Source organism: Berghia stephanieae, chromosome 1, assembly GCF_034508935.2.
Source record: "Berghia stephanieae isolate SIO BIC M18660-M18661 chromosome 1, UCSD_Bste_1.3, whole genome shotgun sequence".
Classification (NCBI taxonomy): domain Eukaryota; kingdom Metazoa; phylum Mollusca; class Gastropoda; order Nudibranchia; family Aeolidiidae; genus Berghia; species Berghia stephanieae.
In genome coordinates, this window is record NC_088360.1 from 45,384,606 (window position 1) to 45,403,076 (window position 18,471).

The 18,471-nt window shown below is 35.8% G+C and overlaps 2 protein-coding genes across 3 annotated transcripts in view; both read right to left on the reverse strand.

Moving 5' to 3' along the window:
* The window catches only part of LOC144975924 (uncharacterized), a 437,885-nt gene that overhangs the window by 289,220 nt on the left and 130,194 nt on the right, over window positions 1-18,471 (reverse strand). The gene's annotated exons all lie outside the window — the stretch shown is intronic.
* Window positions 1-18,471, reverse strand: part of LOC144975915 (uncharacterized) — a 111,409-nt gene that overhangs the window by 77,901 nt on the left and 15,037 nt on the right. The window contains exon 2 of the mRNA XM_078920106.1: window positions 6,860-7,185. Within this exon, the coding sequence (XP_078776232.1) occupies window positions 6,860-7,036 (177 nt within the window). The 5' untranslated portion in view covers window positions 7,037-7,185. The remainder of the gene's footprint in view (window positions 1-6,859; window positions 7,186-18,471) is intronic.

The following is an 18,471-nucleotide window of genomic DNA, read 5'->3' on the forward strand; positions in this document are numbered from 1 at the left end:
TGCGCGCGCTTTTTAATTTATTTATGTTTCATAAAAAACATAAAGGCTGCAGAGATACTCATGCCACACGAATTTGACTACTCCATGAGATTTAATTTTTTAAAATCTAAAACGTAAGTGATTTCTAAAGACATTATATGATGGTCGAGGAATTATTTTCCCTCCTTAGCTGCCCTTCAGTTAAGTTATTATCCGAGCACAATATCACCAAATGTGTCACATTTTGTGGGGTTGCAGCAATTGGCATTGTATGAACAACATCCGACGTCCCCACTTGCACGTAGAGGCTATTATTCTGTTGGTTTTTAAAAAATTCCAATCTCACTCCACCTGCGCAATAACTGCCATTGCCAGTTTCAAATCGAAGAAGCGTCTTCAGAAAACTGAAAAAAAATATTATGTTCTTACTTGTCTACTACTTGTCTTTACGAGCGACTGGCTAAGCTATTTATCCCAGTTTGTCTACAATATTTTGACTATTGTATTTAACTGCGTGTTCAGGTTCGGTATAAAGACAGACCATACAGGATTGAAACTTAAATCAAATTAACAACTACAAGATCTAGAGAAGAAAGGATACAATTAATTGCTGAGATTCAAACGCGAGCCATTTAGTCTAAAAGCTGATGATTCAAACGAAGAACGGGATTATAACATTTTCGTGGTGGATGACCAGAGAACATTTTATCAATTTCCTCAATCTCTAAAAGGGGTCGCCGGCCTGTATAAACCCTGTTTGGTTCTACATGATGGGGGAAATGGAAGGATGAGAGAGAATCTGTAAAGTATACAGTTATCGATGAGAAACGGGACTGAATGTGCTATCAATCTTATCATTTATACCCGTATTTCAACCTTTGACGTTTTCCATTGTAGATGAATACGAGACAATTACCCTTTCTACTAATGAACCTCAAACATGCGATATTTAGATCGCTGCGTTTGATTTAGCGTTGTCGTGTGTTGATTCTGGTTGAATCCAAGCAATTTGATATATTATCGAGATTGTTATTTTGCTTTTCAGACCATAATGCTTGTAAATAACGTTCTGCATTGAATACTATACGCTAGTAAATAACCGTAAATATTTTGACAAATGAGATCATGGTGATAAAGGAGAGGTCAAAATATCTCTCTTCTCTCTCTCTCTCTCTCTCTCTCTCTCTCTCTCTCTCTCTATATATATATATATATATATATATATATATATATATATATATGTATATATATATATATTTATTTATATATATATATAATATATATATATTTATATATATTATGTATGTATTATATATATATATATATACACATATATATATGTATATATATAAATATATATATATTATATCCATCTATCTTCCTCTGTGTGCCTGTGTATGTGGTAGTGTGTGTGTGTGTGTGTGTGTGTGTGTGTGTGTTCTAGGGAAGAGAAGAAAAGAATGAAAGAAAGAAAGAGAGAAAGAGAGAAAGAAAGAGAGAAAGCATGAAAGAAAGAGATAGAGATATGAATAGAGGTATGAATCAGTTGTGTGTTGGTAAAGGAACGTCATGTGATTGGGAATCGGATTGAAATTTGATCAAATATCGAGTGTATTCAGGATTTTGGAACAGGACAGTGTAACTCGTTATTGTGGTGCGATACTGATTGTAACAGATAATTGGTTTTGGGTGGGATTGGGGCTGGTCTTACTTTAAGAATTTCATGAGAGACCTAAGTCGCCAATCGCCAATTAACATCACATAAACGGGCATGGAGTGTTCGTGGAGTAATGAAAACTAATAACTTAACAAATTACAAACTCTGCTACCGAGTCCCATGTGAGGGGATTCTTGTCATATTACTTCTTCCAAGCTTCCCTATAATTGTATGTATAGAGAAAAAGTTGTGTCTTAGCCACCTGCTCACGGGTGTGTTAAAAAACCCAGAGGGAACGTCAATTCCCCAAGACTGGAGAATTATAATCTGTGAAACGTTGTCCCTTCAGTGTTGTTTTGTATCCTTGCTTTCAAATGGAAATGGTGTATGTTGTTTTGCTTGGGCGGTTATTTTGATTATTTAAGCAAACCTTACACCAAAGGTGAAACATTATTTGCCCATTAGTTATCATGAAGTAACATCTCAATTCACAGGCGAATTAATGAAATGGCGAGATAAGCTGAGGTCAATTGATTCAGTTTTTGAAAGTGACCAAATTCAGCCTTCAATTAGACGAGTCGACTCTCAGCAATGATGGTGCCATACTGCTGACCTATGCTGACCTCGGTTTATACAAAGCAATTACATTTGCCAAACAAGGTACAAAACTGTTCGCGATTTTTTCGAAGATAAGAAATTCCAATCATAAACATTGTAGCCTAAGCCACATCTTACCCAGCCATTGGCTGAATCGCTGTGCATCGCCATCGCGGCAGTGAACAGATAAAAGCGCACGTGCTCACTACGCGCCTTTTCAAAATTTCATTAATTAATTACGTGGATAATGATGAGGAGTTCAATGGGTTCCAGTTCCACACAGAGATTCGATGGCTTTCTAAAGGAAACTGTCTTGCTCGATTATTTACACTATTCAACTCCGTTGTTGAGTTTTTACAGTCAATCAATTCTCCAATCATCGACAAGCTCAGCGAAATTAAAGACAAAGTAACTTACATGTCTGATGTCTGCGGAAAATTCAACGAACTAAATCTACAGTTACAATGTAATGACGTCAACATGATCCAAGCGAAATCTGTTATATCCAGCTTCATAGCAAATCTTCCTAGTTACATGTGCTCCCTCTGTCGAAGAAACTTCACAAAATATCCAAACTTCAAAGACATTGCAGAGCATAACTCTGATAACTCTTCGCAGATCACATTGAAAAAATTGAAATTGATATGGAAAATCGCTTCCAGGACCTCCTTAAAATATCTCGACGTGCCAACATGGATCCTGAATCCATAGAGTTTGATATTGAGGATTTGCCTGATCCACCAACCAAGATGAACAGCTTGAACCCCAAAATGATTTCGAGTTAAAGCCCCTGTTCAAGCAGGAAAAGTATTAAGAATTCTGGTTGAGAGCAGCAATTTGTTGAAAATTTCCTGTACTTTGGATGGAGGCTAAATTGTTTTTCATCGCTGCCCCGACGTCATATCTGATGGAGAGGGGCTTCAGCGTTGTAATTTACATTCTTTCAAAGGCCTGAATCGTCTCAACATTGTGTATAGAGGGGGTCTGCGACTGCGGCTGACATCAATGGCCCCAAACATTGACAAGGTCGTGGACGCACACAAAATTCATCACATTAAATGGGATGGTCACCAAGTTGATGCAATGGTGCATACTTTTTTTTAGTGCCATTGAAGTGAGAGTGAGTGAGACAGTATTTGATAGAGAGAGAGAGAGAGAGAGAGAGAGAGAGAGAGAGAGAGAGAGAGAGAGAGAGAGAGAGAGAGAGAGAGAGAGAGAGAGAGAGAGAGAGAGAGAGAGAGAGAGAGAGAGAGAGAGAGAGAGGGAGAGATTTGCACAATAGTATCGCACAAAACTTTTTTTTTGTCTTTGCCCGCCGTAGTCATTTTGTGTTGATGGTGAAAAAAAAGGGATTCGGGGTAGGGGGGGGGGCGTGGACTGGATCACCCAGCCCTCAGGGGGGGGGGGGGGGCGATGACCCAAGTTTGAGAACCATCGATGTATATTATATGACGTTGTTAATCGCCATGTTGGAACTTAAATCAACCAGTTCTAAAAGTAAGTAAAATACCACGATGGAAATATACAATAATATAATTATAATGTTTGTCTTTATGGGTGTGTTTTGTAGAAGCGTGCGTTTACTGCCGTCTGCGTCATCGTCTCTGAGCAAACTAAAAATTATGGTCATTATACCTTAGCCTAATCGTCTGCCCACAGGTAGTGCTTCAGTAAATAAATGTGGTTAGAACTATATATTACGAGTCTGATAAGCATGATTGTTTTACAAACATGATGACGACGAAAACGGGAATGTCACTTATTTTGGTTCTGAGAGCATAATATTACTGTTTTGCAAAATATTCCGAGTACGTGTTACTTCTAGTTCCCAAGTTGTTGTCTTATTAGTCTATATTACAATTTGGTTAAATATAATATTGCATATCCAGTCTTTAGTTTTCATTTGGTTAAGCGATCAACACCTCCGCCAATTGTTTTAAAGCATCGTTAATTGAAGGACATTTCCTTTTTCAATCAACATTTTTGCCGTTTATTGACAATATGCACATTGTAAAATTTGCCCAAAACGATGTCCGATATCGATATTGTAGCATAACCCCCTATGTTAAAAAAAAATAGTTAACTCCAAAGAGGGTTTAAGTGCGGCCATGTGGTCTTGTGGTATGACACTCGCTTTCGGATCGGAAGGTCCTGGGTTCGAGCCTCGCTCGGCGCATAGTCGAGTTCTTGGAAAAGGCTATTTACTCACATTCCCTCACCGTACTTAGGTTTAAAATGAGTACCTGACTGTTATCAGGGTTGTCTCTGTCGGGACAAAATTGTGTTATTGCCTCACAGGCGCCATGTCTCGTTCTACGTGTTGCTGTTGGTCAGGGTCCCTGTTTAAGGCGCATTGGGCATATTTAGTTGATACTGCGCTATTTAAAAGCTCAAGTTTTTGTTTATCTGATTTTATAAAGACTACTTTACAGATTGATCTATATAATATGATGTTAAAGTTCTGCGGCTAAAACCATAACACGCGCATTTTGTTATCAGTTGTCTGTTTTTGATTATATGTTAACACGGATATATCACTCTTCTATACTCCTTACTTACTCTATCTTTAAAAGAAACTAAAACCGATCAGAAGGTGAATGTCAAGTGCAGACGACTGAAGCTTGGTCGCTTTCTCATTTCCTTTACAGCACACGGAAATACTGCAAGCAATTGCCCCATATTTATTGATGGACGAGGTTTAAGGCGATATCGGAAATAGGTTCCTTGCGACATGAAAACGAATCGAGTGAAGTGACGGCTTTAATTTCCTCTTTCAATCAAAGTTATGTGCTTCTACAACAACCGTCCATTCACTTGTTGGTATTCAAAAGATAAAGAGTGAATAAAGTACGAGATTAAGACAGAGGAATGATGTAATCTTTGTCGAAAAAGACAGTAGCATCGTGGAGAAATTTACTAGAATTTGGTCAATAAAAATACACGGAATTGGGTGTTAAAGAAGAGAGAAACAAAGAAAGAAGGAAAGCGAGAGAGAGAGAGAGAGAGAGAGAGAGAGAGAGAGAGAGAGAGAGAGAGAGTTTCTTCTTCTTCTTATTCTTCTTCTTCGTCATCGTTGAGATGTAACCCCAAATGACAACAGAATCGATCTACATTTTGCCATCAATAGAACATGAGCCAGAATGAATAACAATAGAAATATAAACTAGATTGGTCCTATCCAGGAAAACAAAGAGATTGGATAAAGACTATCAATACATTACTTCTGTATAGAGAATTTAGAAATAAAAAAGATAAAATAAAATACAACTTTTAACGAACTTTATCAATGCATTTGAAACTAAGCTCATTAAGTTCAATATAGACAGGCACAAAAAAGAAAACAGACTTGATATGCATAAAGAATGTTATAGATCAAGATCGATTGGATTAAGGCCGTAATAATTAAAGTATTAACATGGATAATGTTTACATGACTACAGCCACAAAGTCATCGATCTTGTTACAGTAATATTTATTGTTAACAATAACTAAGAATGTAATGCGTGTAATGGTAGTTCTTAGCTTTAACGGCATACGCTGGGCTATGCGACTCACAATTAGTGTTGTACCCTATCAAAATACGTTTTAAAATGTTTGGTCAGAAAACCTGCCTGGCAAAGTTTAATCGACTAAATGACTCTCACCTTGTCAGAAATCCCAGGTTTGAGAATTTTTGACAAGACGGGGGTCATTTTAGTCGATCCAATATTATTATTTGAAGGACGAGTTTTCTGGCCAACTGTGTTATATCAGAGTACAACAGAATAATGACATGGGATGGGGAAAAAATATATCATTAAGTAACACGTCGTCTTTTCCACTGTCGTTGTTGATATGCCACGTTATTATATCATATAATATGATATAGATCGTGTTGGAGATTGAGACGAGCGAGACAAAGTGAGTAAAAATCAGATAGATACTAGGAAGAGAATGAGGGAGTGAGTGTGCCTGTTTATATATATATATATATATATATATATATATTATATATATATATATAACATATATATATATATATATATATATATATATATATATGTGTGTGTGTGTATGTGTGTGTGAGAGCGAGAGAGATAGAGAGAGAGAGAGAGAGGGGGGGTTGTGCGTGTGTGTGTGTGTGTGTGTGTTGGAGAATCAGAGAAAAAGTGAAAAAGAGAGGGAAGAGAGAATGAGATAGAGAGAGAGAAACAGAGTGACTGAGAGACAGATAAATATAGATAGATAGGTGATAGACAGATAGATAGATAGATAGATAGATGAATAGATAGAAAGATAGATAGATATATAGATAGATAGATAGATAGATAGATAGATAGATAGATAGATGAATAGATAGATAGATAGATAGATAGATAGATAGATAGATAGATAGATAGATAGATAGATAGATAGATAGATTGATAGATAGATAGACTAATTGATTGATTAATTAATGAAAAAAAGAAAGAAAGAAAGAAATAAAGAGAGAAAGAGAGTGTGTGTGTGTGTGTGTGTGTGAGTGAGAAGGAGAGAGAGAGAGAGAGAGAGAGAGAGAGAGAGAGAGAGAGAGAGAGAGAGAGAGAGAGAGAGAGAGAGAGAGAGATTATGACAATTAAGTTTAAAAAAAAGAAGAATCTCACTCACCCTGATATAGCAGCATTCCATAAGGGGCGTCCTCCCTTCCTCATTGAAACAGTTCAATAAAGTTGGCCCAGAGGCCGCCAGCATAAAACGCGTAAGGTGCGCTTTTCCTTTGCTGATGGCCTTAAAAAGGTGAAGGACGTCCTGCTCGTGATTTGTTTCCTTACATGGTGACGCCATCTTGGATTTTAGGAATATTCGAAGTGCAGTATTTGTTGTCGATGTTGTTGTTTATACTGTTGTGATGGAAACGGGATGTAATTCACAACTTTGCCACTTTTGTTTTCTTGATATCACTTGAAATGATACATATAGGTCATGTTGTAACTCTGTGTGATTAAAAAAAAGAAAGCGCTTTGAGCACGTTTAGTGGATATGCCCTATACAAAACCTTTTTTTTTAAAAAGAAGAGAGTTTAGATTTAGTTCTTTAGTATTATTATGACTTATACAGATTGCTATGTAACTCGGAACGTTTTAAATTCAGTAAAATATAGAAAATTATATAATTTTAAAGCGCTTTGAGCACGTTTAGTGAATATGGGCTATGTAAAAGCTCATTTAAAAAAAGAGAGAGTTTATATTTAGTTCTTTAGTATTGTTATGACTTATACGGATTGCTATGTAACTCGGAATGTTGCAAATTCAGTAAAATATCAATAGATCAATATAAAGATCTGAAAACTTGTGTGAGAATAAATGCCAGACAAAGCAAGAAAGAAAGATACAAGAAAAAAAATATCCCAAAAAATCCGTCTTCTCTAGTCGAGGAATTTTCTTTTTGCTTTGTCTGCCACTGTTTCACACATACTTTTACAGATCTTTATCTTATCCCAGTGCCCGCTCTCTAATTTGTCACTTTGGTCATAATATCTAAACAGGACAATTGATTCGTTGACAAAAGCTCCAGTATTCAGATGTCAAAGGTGACATTCTGATTGTTTCAAAGACTGAGGAATTGTAAGATTTTCCATCTATAACACTCGTCGCATGGCAGTGTACAATCAGTAATCTTAACAGTCAAAGTATTGTGAATTGGGTGCATATTATGTGTCGAGTGAATGTCGCTATGATAATGTTGTTGGTGGTGCTCCTGCTGATGATGATAATGAAAATAACTATGTTGGCAATGCTGCTGTTGTTGCTGTTGCTGGTAGTGATGATGATGGTGATGATGACGATGTTAATGATGATGATGATGATGATGAGGATAATGATGATGCTGGCATCATTGCCACATGATGAGGTCTTAGCTCTGAGCGTAAATATATATGGATAACTGATATAAACAATTCAATTAAACAAGATAGAAACATACCTATAAACATAAATAACTTTTAACACTGTAAATAAAAACAAATCCAAAGACTTTCAAACGCTTGTTTACACTCAAAATTTACACTTTATTATGCAAGCAAAGCAAAGATACTATATATCTAATTTGTGTCTTTAAAAGGCCCGCATTCCCCGCAAGGCATTTTATTTCCGTCCAACCAGTCAACACCATCCTCCTACACTAAATCAATTTGACAACAAAACCCTTCAGCGGTGAAACCGGATTTCTTTCAAATCACACTTTTTCCAATTTAATCAGTTACAATTTTAACTACACACCGACCCGATTTTACTAAGAGGACTTTCCACCTGTCCCAAGTGTACACGTTGCGGTAAAGAAACGGTAACCACAGAGCATCTGTTTGAGCGTTCTGTTGTTGCTTGGTTACCGGGCGGTTTCGCGAGTGTACACGAATGCGGCAACTATTTCTCCGCCTGTATAGAAAATCCTAGTATTATTCTGTGAGACGAAATCATTGGAAGCTGCTTCTGCCAAAAGAACCATAACAACGGTGCGAGTCTGACTAATTTCACCAAGATAGCAGTAACCGTTGTTGATGCATACCAGGCCTCAGTGAAATCGAGATTACTGATGTTTTATTGAAAACAAAAACAAACCCGCGAGGTACGACGCCAGTTAAGTATTAATTGTACCCCGCCTGTAAAGGCGTAAACCACTTGACACATCCGTAAACAACTCGTGCAAAGTGGAAAGGGTAAAGTAATTATTTAATGCTTTAGGGTTGTTTTGGCGAGAACATAGACTGTTTAACAGTTCAATGATGTCATTCTTTGCACTAGATATTATGTTCTGATGAGGAAGTCAAATCATGTACTGAAAGATAACGGTCTAAGTTTATACCTGCTATGAGCGCCACAGAGAAGGATTTTTTTCTCCACTTTTGCAGCATGAAATAATTATTAACATCACCTCGCCAAGCTTTTCTTTATAAGTGGAATGCGTTTGTCAACGATTCTGTCCCTTTCGTGTCCAACACAGTGAAAAAGATGGGAAAGTAAAGTATTGACGTCAAACCATCTACTTTTCCGGTTACAAAATCTTAGAAGCCAGTCATTCGGAGAAGTGATAATGAATATTATGTTACGTATTGAATTATAAGGGGGCATGACTATTGTAGTATCAAGGTGTATAGGCAGATTCGAAGGAATACGAGATGTTAGAAAGCGAGGATGGATGATCTTTATTGGCAACCAGCATATTCAGACTAGAAATAAAGATGCCATCACTCTGAAGCCAGAAGATCATTTACACAAGGTTCCCCGGAATATGGTTTTACACTTCCAATGAGATAGGAAACAGTTTTTGACATCACACTTGTGTTCCCGACTATAAGAACAATTTAAGCATAAACAATATTTACCAAAGCTTGTTTTGAACTAAAATTACAAATCGCGCCGACTTCTCGCGGAAATCCTAGGTTTTAGAGTTTTTGCCAAAATGAGGGTCATTTTAATCATAAAGTACGAACATTCTTGAGAAAAATTTAAATACGTTTTATTTCAGAGTACGCTAATTTCATCAGAATTGGCCCTCTTTCCGACAGTCTAAAAACAACGCCATTTTCATTTATTCTATACTTTGATTATTTCGTCTCAGACATTATATCTCGAAATAAAACATTAATACTATTTACGACCTTTCTTCGTTGGACTTTTATTTTTCCTTGAATTTTTTGTTGTCTTGTTATAATTCGGTTTCTTCCAGGACTCTAGCACCTACATTGATGCTTACAATAACATAAGACCGAATATTATTGCCCTTAATATTAATAATTTTATAAATCTTGTCTCAAGAGTCTTCAAAAGTAATGCCTTGGGGTGGGAATGTAAACATTCCAAGCCAAATTATTTGAACTCACGACTTCAACACGTTTTATAATTAAATCCTATCTATGTTTCTCAATAATATAATAAATTAGATAGATTCATTAACGTAGATTATAACAGCAAAGAACACATCAAAACAAAAGTATAAACAATGAACAAATATGACATTTATTCAATTGTCCATAGATTCGATTACAAATAATATATCATTTTCCCCTCACTCTCTTTCTATCAACTTACCACCCCTCTCTCTCTCTCTCTCTCTCTCTCTCTCTCTCTCTCACACACACACACACACTCTCTCTCTCCCTCTCTCTCTCTCTCATTCTCTCTCTCCCTCACCCCCCCCCCCCCTCTCACCATGTCATTCTCCATCTTTCATTCACGCTGAATATAAATAAAAATTATAAATCCTCACGATCCATGAATATCACGGAATAACCGGAAATGCTTTGGCACAAAACGGATATTAACAATTTCCAAAAACATTACTGGCCACAAGTAAAGCACTTCTACACCTTGCATCTCCCCTCCCACTATCTAATGATGATGATGTAATGATGAGGATGATGATGATGATGGTGATGATGATGATGATGATGATGATGATGATGATGATGATGATGATGATGATGATGATGATGACGATGACATTGTTAAGATTGTCGAGTTTTTGAGCCAAAAATAAAATTATGTAAATTTACTGCATCACCTTCGGTTTGTTAAAAAAATACACATAGGTAGCCCATACTTTTAGAGTTTATAATCAAGACGATAGTTTTCTCGTATTTCAATCAATTAATATTTTTAATATTCCCTTTATGAATATCACTTGCTCAGTACAATATGTCCCACATCAATAGTGTTAACCGCCTCTTTCCAGCTTTTTCTCATGGCTGATTCATGTCAGTTTGTCATAGGTGGATGCTGTCAAATTTTGCAATTTCTGCTCGCAAATGGCCCACAAATAAAGTTGAAATAAGGCAAACTTTCGAGATAGTGAAATAATTGATATTGAATGTGTCCCGGTATATTTGAGACACCCGTCATCAATCTGGTATAAATCGTCATTAACTAAGTTTAATGTGAATAGAACCTAAATTACGGTAAATTAAACTTGTAAAATGGAATTAAAAAAATAATATCCAGCGTTTGAAACTGAAAAGCAGTACTTAAAATGTTTTGGGTTACCGAATATGTTCAGGTCGGTGGACCGACGAAAGGAAGCGAATCCGGTTCTTTGTACAACCAGAACCGACTTTCTCTCTTTTAATCATACAAGCATAGCAGCTGTCCGTCCAGTGAACGGTGCCCGTTCAATGCATGTATTAATAAGTCGGTCAACTCAAAATTTATGAATCGAGTGATGAGTAAAAATTTTAGCTCAAATTATATTGTATTAATGGACATCTACGTTTTTCGAATTCAACCGAGCTTTTATTTGGGCAGGAAAGCAATTTTGTTTTTGCATTCAATATCATATGTATTTTGTTCACTTATCATAGAAGTCATTGGGGAAAATCGGTGTCCATAGACGTTAAGAAATTGATTGCAGTCAAAATAATGAGAGGAATCAGTAACTGGGGTTGATTTAATACTAATATTTCTACCTCAATGGCATACTCGCTAACCGGAAGCTGGCACACAACCCACGTGATACAATCTTTTCGATAAAATCAACAAGATGTCTAACCAATCTCATAATATACGCAAACCATTTTCATTTCAATTGTAAACTCCATGCAAAATTTAGTGATTATTGGTCCGGTGGTATCGGAGTGTTACTATAATCCAATTTGCTAACACATAATATGATATTTGGTCCATATGGCCATGCCCATTTTCCAGAAGAGGATTTTTATACCATTTCAATATGATTGCCATGATGGTAAAACCATTCTCTTTGCAGATGATAAAGACCATTTTATTTGTATTTTATTTTATTTCGGGGTATTTTTGGAAACTTGGTGGGTTGGTCTTGTTGTGTTTTTTTTTTTTTTTTTTTGTTGTCTTTTTTATAAAGACATATAATTAACGGCAGAACAAAACCCCGCTATTTCTTGCGGGAATGAACCTCCTGTATTTGGATTAAATGCCTAGCACGTTATCTCCCTACTGTACATCGGGGAACATGGTATATCAATACGATTTAAATATTTATTCATTCATAGTTCTAACCCTCAGTTCACTTCCCTATCAGTACAGGTCGTGATTTATAAATTGGACATGGCTATGTATGTATTATTATAGGTCTACATACAGCCAAGCTTTGGCGGGGGATCGTTCATGTAGACTGCTGAAAACGTTTGCTTCATTGGACGTATACAAATGATGGTAATGACGATCGGCTTTTCCTTTTATCAGGAATACTAAACAAATTTATGATGAAGAATTTTTGATTATATATATTCCAAAGCTTTTTTCTGTGTGAGTTTCCAACAATATGTATGTTATTGTATATTTGATTAACCATTTAACTGCAATACTCTGGATAGACACGTATTTATAATTTTGGCTAGAAAACAAACTCGCCCTTCAAATATCGATCGATTAAATGACCCTCATCTTGACAAAAACTCTCAAACCTTGGACCTCGCCAGTTCCCAGGTTTGGGAGTTTTTGCCAAGATGAGGGCCATTGAAATCGAATGGCGAGTTTTCTGGCCAAATTTTTAAATACATACAAGTCTTTCCAGGATACAGCAGTTAACTGGTTAAGGACAAATCCTATAAGTCGATCATGGTGTCCCATCTATATTTTTAAGGTAGAAAAAAAAATCCTCGAGAACGCCATATCGAATTCACCGATAAGTTTCATTCAGCGTTGGATCTCGCAGCTTGTACGTAGCCATAGAAGTTTGAAGTTGAAACAAGATTATGGCTCGGAATGCCTTCCTGCCCAAGGTTTAGAGCAATAAGATTATTTATTGTAAGCCAGATTGTCTTATTCCTGTCTATAATATAACTAAGGGTGGTTAAGTGGGTTAGAAGGATGTAAAGAAAGTAATAACACAAAACAGCCATGTCCTCCCTATATCATATATATATATATATATATATATATATATATATATAAAATGATGTGTGTGTGTGTGTGTGTGTGTATGTGTGTGTGTGTAGCTTTTACTAATCAAATGTGATTAATTGTCATCATTGTAATCATTATTGGCGTCATGTCTCGTCCTACATTTTAGGTGTTGCTGTTGGCTAGCGACCAATTGCAAACGTTGTGAGCACGTTTTCTGCATATTGCTCTATAGAATTGCTTTCTTGTCATGTTTTGTCTGTCTCCTGACAAAATCAAGGCGCAAAATGCTGTTTGATTTGTGTTGTATTTATTCATTCTTAGTTCTAACCCTGAGATAAATAGATCTATGTGCGTTATGTGATCTTGTAATAGGACACTCGCCTTTATACCATAAAGTTTAATGAAATGTTAACACCTTGATAATGTTATTATGATTAATGTCAACATTTAGGTGTAATGATAATTAATAATTGTTTGCTATCCTCTTAATCCAATCCACATTATCTTCCAGATATAAAACTAGTTTAAGCTATCTAGCCACTTGTCAGGTAGTCAAGTTTAAAAAAAAATAAACATACATTGTGACGCTGGATAAAACCATTTTTTTTTTTTGCAGTACTCGAAAAAAAAACAACAACAAAAAACAAACAGGTCCCAGGTTTGAGAATTTTTTGCGAACACGAGGGTAATTTAAATCGATCAATATTTGATGGACGAGTTTTCTGGCCCAATTTTTACATGCGTGTCTTTTCAGAGTACGACAATTAACAGGTTAAATAAATCATCAGGAGTGTTATCATAACTCGGAGTGCAAATCCAGTATAACGTGCACGGGTCCAGCTAGATGAGGATAATATGATAAGAATAAACTCCTGAATGCACTTTGAATATCTACTTGTACAACAGGAACGGGTTATATAGTAATATTGGACATGGTTTCTTCTCTCGTCTTCAAATCTGAAAGAATTCAATCGTCTCGTTGCTTTGTCTTTTGTTTGTTTGTTTTTTTTTTGTTGTTGTTGTTTTTTTAACTTTATTTTTTATGTGGTTATTCTCTTGTAGTTATTAAAAATATATTATATTTTATGATTTATTCCATAACCAGAACGGTGGTAGAGCGGCAAGGAGGAAAGACCCACGGTTTGTAGGCTGGAGGCTAATGTTCGATAATATAGGCAAGCCGAGGGATGTTGTTCTTAAGGCAACACAGAGTGGTTTTAATCATTCAAGGAAATCATTTGCTCATACGGATAAAAAAATTATCATAGAGAAATGTAGCCTAAATCAAGGTAGCAACAGGGCCATTTGGCTCTAAAAGACTTTTTACTTTTTAAATTGAGTCTTCTGATTAGACTGCGTTTCTCTAATTTCCTAATGAATCGTTATTTTCTGAGCACGACAGTCAATGTCCGGTATCCCGCTATCAGTATTGATAGAACTACTGTTACTGCATGATTTAATGGTACGTCTAATTATATTCCACTGTTCATTTCTACTCTAGAGCCTGGTACCATTATGTTTTATTAGTCCCCAAAGTACTAAAGCCCTCGAGATCTGTTCTGCGTTATAGAAAGCTTGATTGGGGATAATATTCCAGACTATGTAGTGACAAAGCAATGTCAAAATAACAATAAGTAATAATATTACTGATGGTGATGACAATGTTGATGATGATGATGATGATGATGATGATGATGATGATGATGATGATGATGACGATGATTATGATGATGATTATGATCTCACACACACACACACACACACTTTCTCTTTCTCTCGTTCTCTCTCTTCTGCCGTCCAACTCTCGGAATACATCTATCAATAGATTATCTGTTCATCTCTATCATTCAGTCTATTTACCAATCCATTTTTGCGCTCTCTCTTTAACCCCCCCCCCTTCTCTCTCTCTCTCTCTCTCTCTCTCTCTCTCTCTTTCTCTCTCTCTCTCTCTCTCTCTCTCTCTATCTATCTATCTATCTATCTCTGGTGTACTACATTTTTACTCACTTTGGTGACGCATAACACATTTTACCCCATTCAACCTGGATGTGAATGAAAGGCCAACAACCAACCATTATGAAGTGGATGATATTATGTTTGCATTACCTGCATGGGATTGGCGGCAGGACATTGTGAATCGAATTCAACATAATTATCATTTACCTGATTTCTAGACAATGGCAGGATGACTTTGGTCATTGCACTTTAAAAAAAAAATAGATTTGAACAGTTTGAAATATCAAAACATTGGTTAAGTTCTGGGGGTTCTGACAATTCAACAGATTTCAAAGAATGACAGACAGTGATTCAGTTGAGGGTTTATAATAATATTCAAATTGAATGGAATGGTATACAGTGATATCACATAAATATATGCACCAAAGCGCATTGAGCTTGACAAAATCATTAAAATATTCTATATAAATGTACAATCTATCTTTTGATTTCATTTTAACAGTGATTAGACCAGAGCAAGGAATGAACCGTGAAAGTGAGATATTTATAAATTGACTATCATTCAAGTCCCAAACCTTCAGCAATAACATTTGAAATTGTTCTGGAATTCCACAATCATTATTCAAAGTCGAATAGCAAACTTGAAAATCATAGTTATTGTAGTAGATCTGTTGCTCCAGTTAATGGTTCAATACCCTCCTCCCCTGTTATTATGCGCTTGATCTTTCCAGGATGAACAGAATCGAAATGGTGACATTTGGATTAAACAGATAACTGCCATTCTCTGGAAAAACATGTATTTAAAATTTGGTCGGAAAACTCATTCTTCAAATATCGATCGACTTAAAACACGCTCATCGAGCAAAGCTGGGACTTCGGAAAGTCCCAGGTTTGAGAGTTTTTGCCAAGATGAGGTTCATTTTAATAAATCAAAATTTGAAGGACGAGTTTTCTGGCCAAATTTTTAAATACATGTTTTTCCCGAGTATGGCAGTTAACTAGTTAATAATAACTCGCTGATTCCATTACAGCACACGTAACATAACAACCCTAATCATACTCGGTGACTTGTCTTGAGGTTTATTGAAAACGGTGAAACAATTGAATATAAATACTATCATTACTTTTTAAACAAAAATAGGTCTAACCACCAGACAATATGAAGGCTGTGGGGTTAGGATTTTTTTTTTTAACATTTTGGAATGATGGCATATACGTGTCATGATGTCGATTTTGCAACCAAAAGTAAGATGTTAAACTGGTTGTAACTTTCCCAATTTTTATCTTACAATGATAACCACAACTCAGCCCCCCGCTGACGAAAGGCCTATTCCCATTGTAACGAGAAGATTTTATAGTTCCGTAATTAATGAATCAACATTACCTTTAATTTGTTAAAAGTCTTTATTAAACCTGAGACTTCAAAAAATATATCATTATAAAAACAAAAATATATCACACATTTTGAATTTTCTCAATGGAATTTAAGTAATTAGTGAATGTGTTGTGCACAAGTCATTTGTACTCTACATACTGTGTAAATGTACGTAATTATATCGATGGTCGGCGGATCAAATCTCTGAAGTCTACATACGAGCTTTGCGCACCATGTTTTGTTTAATTTTGGGCGAATCAGACCGCTGTAGACTTCAGAGTTTTGATCCGCCGATCGTGAAAATCGGGACTTCAGAGGTTTGATCCGCCAATCGTGAAAATCCTTGTGTTCAGAGGTTTGATCCGCCAACCATCAATATGCTATAGTATTGTTCCGTTTTCTAGGGATGAGTTCAATGTGATATGGAATTATATAATATTACGATGGAAAAGCATTTATTGAATTTCTCAAATTTCAGAATTACAACTTCACCAACTTAATAGGAACCTTCCATACAGTTAAGTGAACAGGAAAACAAAAATGATTTGATTTATTTGCATAAATATGATTGGGAGAGAAAATGTAATTATATAAATTTTTCAATTTTTGTCAAGCTTCAGGCTTTTTATTGACTGGTTTATTCTTTCTTGCTCTTGACGAAATGACAGTAGTTAAATAGATGGTTGTGTAAAACGTTTGTTACATAAATTATTCGCAACGTTATTCCTCTTGTTACTGTGACGCCAAAACTCATAATAATAATAATTACTTCGCGAAGTCCAAGTTTGAGAGTTTTTTGCCAAGATGAGGGTCATTTAAATCGATCGATATTAGAAGAACGAATTTTCTGGATAAATTTTAAAATATGGGTTTTTTTCCAGGGTACGGCAGCGTAGAGGCATTGAGTTTCAATATGCCCTTGTACATTTCGCAACATTTTTCGAGTAAATCGCACCACAATCAACAACATCTAAAATAGACAAGCCGAAATATATTTAACTCGCTTCAATGTTAATCTCATGGAAAACTCGTTATGTTCAAGAATATCTGGCAAGATTGGGAGCAAACCGATCTTTGTTGTATTTTAATTGGGTACAACTGGCCATGTCGTCTGACCTTATACGGAACTAGTTCTACATATGGAAAGTGGAGAGGAATGACCGATTTAATAATCATTACACTAAAACGTTGACGATCTGTTTTTTTCGATCCCGCCACCTTTACAATCTGTTCTACTTGGGCATGATCCATTAATACATGGAAACGTAACATTTAATTTGTACTCTCTGTGAATAATATAAGCCTTAAATTACCTCAAGAATCAAGTAACGTATTTGGTAAACGACAAAATAGCTTTGTTCATTTCGGACAAGAAGAAACTTTTACGTCAATTTCACTTATTGCTGAGTGAATTAAATGTTTTCCCATCAGTGTGTAACGACAAATGTAAAGCACGCAATCTTGACTTGTGCACGAAACATTAATGGTCTTTACTAGAACACTCTGATGTTATTGTATCAAACGTCACGAGTTTGCAATCCAGATTACATTACTTTTATATTTTTGTTATGCAATTATATATTTTGTTTTTAAAATGGGCTGAATGAAAGTGTGTGTGTCCTCCTCCTCCTCCTCTCTCTCTCTCTCTCTCTCTCTCTCTCTCTCTCTCTCTCTCTCTCTCTCTCTCAGGCTATATATCTATCTGAATTGTTGTATAGCTAAATATGACCAAAGATATGAAAGTACGGAAAACGAGTTCTTCAATTGAACGTTATTTATGAGGATTTTTCCCTCACGTCTATCTGGGTTACAAGTGGTGTATTTATGTTTTCATTTATGTTGTTAGTGGCTGAAGAATCGGTTTGAGACCGAAACGTGTTGGTATTTTGTCTTTTTTTTTAATGTGTTGTATTCGTTTTATATCATTCCTTTTTACAGTCCATAGCTTAAGTACCACTTAGGCCAAATTGCAATTAGAAACATTTATTAAACACTGCGTGTTCCATTACTTATTGGTTTTGATGAGCTGCCAACAATAAACAATTCTTTTAGCTTGGCCAGAGTTTCTTCAAATG